We start from the raw sequence: 7072 nt of genomic DNA on the forward strand, positions 1-7072 counted from the left end.
AATACAAGTTATATCGGACAGTCTTATCCTGGACACATCTTCGCACGTTGGGGTTTAGCATTACTTTAGAGTATACCCGCGAACTAATGTGTTAAGAACATTTTGTTGAACCTGTGATTCTTCCCTCATAAATTTGTTCGTGGTAGAATTTTTTGATACGGTTCTTTATATTTATTGTTTGATACATATAACGTTTCTTCTATTGTTGCAAGACTCCAACATTGAATTCCTGCAAAGTATCAAGTAAAAGTAAGAGAAGAATTCTCAAAATACTGCAAAGGAAGAGGCTAAGACTCACCAAGCCCATTAAGGCAGCATGCTGTTGAAGAGACAAATTCAACAAAGCATTCTCCAAGAAAGATTGATATTCAGAAAGGAAGGTGTCAGAACAGAAAGAAGCCAACGATTCAAGAGCAGGGGACCTCAAAGACGCGTTCTGTCGAGCTAAAATATAGATTTTCTTTAGAAAATCAAGATCAGGAATATAAGAAGGATCGTCTACTCGTACATCTTCTTCTTGCTTTTCTCTTCCTCCTTCTTATCCTTGTGAAGCTTGTCAGGGGAGTCCTCCACTTCAAAGACTGGAGGAGTAGGAAGAGAGGGATTCGAATCCTTAGGAGGCTTGGAAGGAACTAAGTCTTTGTGAGAGCTGTATGACTGATGCTTGGGAGGAGGAGTAGATTGATTTGAAGCTAGTTTAGAATCCTTTACTCGGGTCAACTCAGCCAAGTTCAAGATCCTGCGATTACGCTTTGGATGGAAAGGAGCAGTTGGAGGATTAGTAGAGTCATTCTGCAAAGTGCGAAGTTAAAAAATAACTCGGAGAAAAGAACTACGAAGTAGAGAAATGAAAATACTTGATCAGTGACGGGAGACACCACGGAACGATCGCGCTTTCTGTGACCCCCTAGTTGACCCCGGAGCGGCTTGAGCACCAGCAAAATCATCATCCTGCGAGATTCAAATTAGAAAATAACTCAATGATAGAAGCAGCGAAGTAAAAATGTCTAGACAATACCTGTTCAGAAGCAGGAGACTGAACAGTGAGATCTCGCTTCTTGCGGTCCTTTAGTAAACCAGCAGAAGGAATAAAATACTGAAATAAAGAAATACGGTTAAAATGCCATTAACGAATTAGAGAAGAGGCGAGAATTACCCTGAGCGGCATCTCAGACCATTGGAGCCTCCCAGGCTCATAAGCTGCGAAGTGAATGTGCTCAGGAATAGGACCAGAACGGACACCGCCATCGCGATTCAAGCCCCAGACAAAGGGACCCTCCACGACCAAAGGAAGCATCATCCAATCTTCATTGTTAGACCAATGAAGATGCTTTTCACGGCCAAAAGGGTCTACGTCTTGAAGGAGAGCTTTGGACGAGTCTTCAAGAGTGTTTCGAGCAAGCTTAACACCCCATTCTTGATATTTCCTTGTGCTCATGGTTTTACAGAGTAATTCGCAACAAAAGAATCAATATTATATACTTCTAGATTATAATCCTTCGCAAATTTCAGAATCTATGAAAGGACGCCTTTTGAACGAATCACAAACTCATTCACTATACGAATAGGGTTCCCACTAAGCTGAAATACACCTCGTCGAATCTTGGTAAGAGCTTCGTAGAAGAAGGGATTCGCTGGATCATATAAAGGAAAGGACAAACCTTCCCTCAACTGGCCTGCAGTAATGATGATCGTGTTGGAAGACCACCTATCAGACTGAATTCATTTGTAGTTCAATTCCATGTTCTTTGCTGCTGAAATGAGAGGCTCGACAGAAGAATCCACTGCGGGGTAGAGAGAAAACCCTTTTTTCTAAATTCGGTTTGAAATTCCTCATAGCTTTTAGAAGATGTTAGCGATACGATGGAGTCTTCTTAGGATCCACGGACTTGAATATAAGAGTTCGAAGAAGTTAGACGAAGAAGAAAGTGGTAATTGAAGAACTGACAAGTCTGAAAGAAAAATCACAGCAACAGTAGCAGTGGCAGAGAAAAAGAAGAAGGTTGAGAGAAAAATAAAGGAAATTAGGGATGGTTAATATTTATGGTGAGGCAGCGGGTTACCGGATATCACAGGTTATAGAAGCGGTGGAAGAAGTGGAACTGGTTGTAGGCGGTTACAAAAGGAATATGACGACTTGTAGGCGAGAATGACGGAGACGTGGCGGTTACGAATTTATTATGAGTTTCTCTTTCCATCCTTAATCCTTGCGAATGGAACGAGAAAAGGCAAAATGTAGGTACAAAAAACCTACTCGCCACGTGGTCAAACGAGATTGCATGAAGTAAGTGAATAAATCTCACCAAAAGATCTTCTAAACTAAACCCGAGGATGGATGTCAGTGATGGGTCAAATCAATTGTCAGAGTTACTTTTACGAATATTGGATCTGCGAAGTATGAATAGAGAGATCTGCGAAATGTATAATAAGAATAGATAGCCAACAAACGAGATAAAGATGATTGGGCGAGGAGATAGTTAACGAAGAAGGAGCTACGAAGCGAAATGAGTAATAGTTCCTGACGAAGATGAATTGTCGAACAAGAAATTATGACAGCTGTACCGACAAGCTACCGAAGTTATCAGCGAAAGAGATGAGACAACTTTATTGAAAATGGCTTGGGAGAAGTATAAAGCAGAATCACTTGAATTGTGTGATATCCCACGAAGTAAAATGAGTTGTATTCCGCTATTCAGTTTGCCTATAAATAGGGGCCTTAGATTATTGTAATGTAAAGGGGGTTGGATAATTTGTATTGGAAGAGATTATGTGGAGAAGTGAGTTAGGGTTCTTGTGAGCTTTCATACTTGTAACATCATCATCTTCATCTTAATTTATCTCATAAAAAAAAACTTATATTTCGTTTACTTGATAATGTCTTATAATCGTTATATTGATCAACTGGGTGTACTACTGGATTTCGAGTAGTTACATTATCTTTCAAAGAAAAATCATCCTATATCATAACTATGGATGGTCTAGTTTTAAATCAATTCCAGGTGACTTTTGTGAATAGCTTGAGAGAGATATTGTAGAGGACGAAATAAAAGATAGTTTACCCGCCACGTCAGCAATGATTAAACCCTTATAAATATATAAGATCTAACGGTTGTTAGTTTTTGTTAAACAATTTTTTCAAATGCTTTTGTTATAGGATCCTAATTCCTACATTAATTCGTTTTTTTTTAATTCGTTGGTTCCCCCTTAAAATGGATTTGGTGCAACTTAGAAATGTGACGTTGTTCCCCTTTAATTTATGGGCTTCAGCTCTTGAGTCATTTTTTGTTTCTTTTGGGCTTAGTTACATGGAAATATGATGGATCACGAGCGTCTGGGGGTGAGCATGGGCCGGTAGGGCCGATTTTTAGCTCATCCGCACCCAATCCAATTAATTACGAATTTTAAATTTTGCATCCACATCCAATCCAACATCCAACGGATTTGCATCCAATGGATACACGGATGAACGGATTGGGTACGGATTATCCAATGGACTTGCTTTAGTTAAAATTTATAATGAAAAAATAAAGCCGACATAAACGACTTCTAATAGAAACTATACATATATAAATATACAAGTATCATGGACAACACTCCAAGCAAACACCTTTGGTGAGTTTGGTTGCAGAATTCATAATTTCCAGGAATTTGTAATCCCACGGGATTGCAAATTCTGGGATTCATGTAAATCTCTCGAATGTTTGGTAACTCAGTTGAGATTCCTAAGATTCATAAAATTTTCTTGTGTCAAAGTCCATGTATTGTTTGACATTGCCCTACGAATCTTAAAATGGTATATATATGGGATTTGGAGTAAAAAAAAAAGTGGATCCATAAATCCCCTCATAAGTTTCCCAACAAATCTTAGGGGGAGGGGTCGGACTCCATATGGAGGATTTGCTGGAAAAGTGAATCCCGTCGGAAACGTAATTATGAGGATTTGGGCAACCAAATGTAGCGAGGGAAACATAATTCCACCAAATCCTCTGAACCCATAAATCCCATCTTTAAAATTCTACATCCAAACCCACCACTTAAGAATTCCTAAACTATATGTATATTTTCCAAAAACTATATAAATACCCTTAATCTAACGGTTATGAATGTCCAACAGATTTTCATGCTTGTATCCGGACCCAATCCATTATCCATTGGATTTCAAAAATTTCATCCGCATTGAATCCATTAACGAACGATTTGAGTATCCATTCGCAAAAATACGACTGATCTCGGTTAAATCCGCGGATTACGGTTAAAATGGTCACCCCTAACGAGCGATAACAAAATAATCGGCCAGGTATGCGTTATGAAAAGCCGATCATCGTCCTCGTGATAAGTCATCACGTTCAGCGGTTCGTTCTTTTGACTTAGCACCCATTTTACATATCTCGATCAGCTTTTTCTTCTTCTAAGGGCTTTGGATATAGGTGTTAGGTCATGCTTACACCAATTGAGAACTTGTGACGACTTCGTCATTGTTCATTGACGTTCATTGTTAATCATAGACGATTTCAACTAGCGTGTTAGTGAATGGATTCTCTACCAAAGGGAGAAGAGAAATGGCTAACAATGTATATTCCACAAGTAATATTCTAAATTAATCCAAAAATGTATCACCATCATCAAAGTCGGTTTGCCTGTCTGGATAACATATAAAGAAAAAGAAAAAAAAAAGAAAAGCCATGTAATGCAAGCAACGGCAGAGAAATAGTAGCCACAGCTTTGCCCACCAAATACCATCCATAAGAAGAAGAAGAGATCATTAGCTAGAAAGAAAGAGTCAGTCAAATTACCAACAAACAAAACAATTGAGAGAGACGGACCGACCAAAAATAAAATACCACAAACAGTATCCACGTGTCCCAATCACATTCGTTTGGTAGGCAATGTGGGTCCCACATGAACCTTATATATTCTGCCTAGGCGAGGATGTGAGCCACAAACATTTCTTATTACACCAAATTGTGCTGCAACCAACAACCAGTATCAAATAGCGTCATATTAGAAATGGTTGCAGCAGCTGATACTCAAACTATGCAAGACTATAGTAGCAAAGAAGATGAGGAAGTATTTATGATGTTGAAGAAGAAGGCTGGTGATGGTGATATTGATCAGCACGTATTCAAAGAGATATCTCGAACCGTCTCACTGGACGCTGTACGACAGCTAGGAGTGGCACTGGATGATAATATTGGGTACTTGAATGGCCGGGTTGACTTCCCAATTCTCATCCTTCGGATGGATGGCGAAGATCTCCTGGATTTCATTAAGGATCCAAGCTACGAATCCAAAATGATGACTATATTCAGTAATATTTCAATCCGTCGACAGTTTAATGGCAATGAGGACCTTTCCGTTAAAGATTATTTTATGGAAGCTGTGAAACAACTCACGGTAGATCATGGGATGCCACCTTCTTCAGATGCTTTTGTCATGAACAATATAATTCAGCCATCTTTGGAAGCCTACTTTAAAAATGTTAGCGGTGATAGTCGTGGTTGTGTGCCGGATGATAATATGACCACCTTCTTATTAGAAGAATTCGAGAAATTTGGACACATATTGGTACAACACCTAAAAGAAGAACCTATTATTGTTGCACATACCCAAATCACATTTGATGGAAGTAAAATCAAGAAACTCTTAACCAACAAATCCAACTTACTAGAAAAGGTATGTACCTTCCCTTGACTGATTATAATGAGTATATGTTTAAGTTTGTTTATATTGACTTAGGTTTGAGCTACTATTCAACATGACTATGGAGAGGTCGATGCTCTTAACTTGCCCCATGTATTTATGAAGTGTTCTAGCTTCTGCCATGGATACGCCGGTTCGTGAAAGAAAAAATAAAACAAAATAAGTTTAACTGGTCGCATAATCGGACTTCAATCTTGTTATTAAGACTTATTAATTATCGATCTTTTATTAGTTGTTCTAACTCAAAACTGCATTTCAGGCGTTGGACATGGCAGTGATAGAGATACAAAGAGATCCGAAATCAGTACTACTACCGTGTAAAGAAATTTTGCTTCTCATGTTTGATCATTTGGGTCCATTAACAGGCTTGCCTCCTTATGAAGCCATTCACCAGGTACACTCGAAACTGTTAAATTATAAGACATTATTTTTTGCAACCAAATTTTAATGTAGTTTTTTCTTCACGATCTATTATTGGTATACCGTGACTAATTATTTCATTTATAATTAACAGATTGATAGAATTGTGGACAAAGTACTTATGAAAATAAAGGCCGAAAACGAAGAACAAAATATGAAAATAATGGAAAATGAGGATAAGGTTAAGCACTTGAAGATGTTAATGAGAATGTTGTTGGAGCATATCATATTGGAGTTAGAGGCTAACAAACCAATTTCAGTCTCATCCAATTCTGTCATTCACACATGATACCACCCTTTAACATGCGTGAATTGTCTTAATTACTGTTTACTAATAATAATCACCTCTATACTCTTATATTTTTATGTAGAGAGGTTGTGATTTTTTTTTTCGTTTTTTGAAAATTGTTCTGATTGTAACAACCTTGGAACGATGTGGGAAGTTCAATAGTATACTGAAAATCCAAAACCTTCTTACCTGAGTCACATGATGTGGAATCAATTGTTGCATACTAGCATATATAGATTCAAGCAACAATGTGCATCACTCCGCACAATTTACTGGGAGTTAATTTTTTTTCCCAGCTAAATCCAATGAAACACAACAATGATGAAATGTATTAATAGCTAAATCTTGACGGGAGTCGGAATTAGCATACAACAATACTCCGAGAAAACAAAATAAAACGTTAGTATGATGTCTTTTTGTACCCCAGTCATATTCTAGTGAGCATATTGTCAATCATCCTGTAAATTAAAACTCTTATTTTTGTATCTTTTTCCTTAAACACCTCAAAGACACAAACATCTTCTTCTGTTAAACCTAAATCATGTCTATCCATCCCTACCTATTTAATATTTGTTTTCCTTACCGTTCATTTTATTTAATGATATTGAAAAAGTGGGGGTCTAACAACACCACCCAATATTTCGCTTAGCAATTTGTATGGAC

At 37.8% G+C, this 7072-nt stretch overlaps 2 protein-coding genes across 2 annotated transcripts; one reads left to right on the forward strand and one right to left on the reverse strand.

Annotated features, from left to right (window-relative positions):
* Positions 1 to 498: 498 nt before the first annotated feature.
* LOC113329632 lies at positions 499 to 1264 on the reverse strand. Its single transcript, XM_026576510.1, has 3 exons — positions 1157 to 1264; positions 858 to 951; positions 499 to 750 (listed from the first exon to the last, which is right to left on the reverse strand). Exons 1-3 carry the CDS (start codon positions 1246 to 1248, stop codon positions 499 to 501), a joined length of 438 nt encoding a protein of 145 aa, XP_026432295.1. The 5' UTR covers positions 1249 to 1264.
* A 3689-nt stretch (positions 1265 to 4953) lies between these two features.
* LOC113290144 lies at positions 4954 to 6606 on the forward strand. Its single transcript, XM_026539685.1, has 3 exons — positions 4954 to 5673; positions 5960 to 6094; positions 6215 to 6606. The coding sequence occupies exons 1-3, from the start codon at positions 5008 to 5010 to the stop codon at positions 6407 to 6409; spliced, it is 996 nt and encodes a 331-aa protein (XP_026395470.1). The 5' UTR covers positions 4954 to 5007; the 3' UTR covers positions 6410 to 6606.
* The last annotated feature ends 466 nt before the right edge of the window (positions 6607 to 7072 follow it).

Source organism: Papaver somniferum, chromosome 1 (genome assembly GCF_003573695.1).
Source record: "Papaver somniferum cultivar HN1 chromosome 1, ASM357369v1, whole genome shotgun sequence".
NCBI lineage: Eukaryota > Viridiplantae > Streptophyta > Magnoliopsida > Ranunculales > Papaveraceae > Papaver > Papaver somniferum.

Excerpts from the sequence above, each read along its gene's own strand:
- LOC113329632 (XM_026576510.1), bottom strand. The coding sequence starts at position 1,248 with ATGGCGGTGTCCGTTCTGGTCCTATTCCTGAGCACATTCACTTCGCAG. Across the intron at positions 952-1,156 it reads GGTCTGAGATGCCGCTCAGG|GATGATGATTTTGCTGGTGC; the intron begins GTAATTCTCGCC and ends TGAATCTCGCAG. Across the intron at positions 751-857 it reads TGTCTCCCGTCACTGATCAA|CGTAATCGCAGGATCTTGAA; the intron begins GTATTTTCATTT and ends TTCCATCCAAAG.
- LOC113290144 (XM_026539685.1), top strand. The coding sequence starts at position 5,008 with ATGGTTGCAGCAGCTGATACTCAAACTATGCAAGACTATAGTAGCAAA. Across the intron at positions 5,674-5,959 it reads AATCCAACTTACTAGAAAAG|GCGTTGGACATGGCAGTGAT; the intron begins GTATGTACCTTC and ends ACTGCATTTCAG. Across the intron at positions 6,095-6,214 it reads CTTATGAAGCCATTCACCAG|ATTGATAGAATTGTGGACAA; the intron begins GTACACTCGAAA and ends TATAATTAACAG.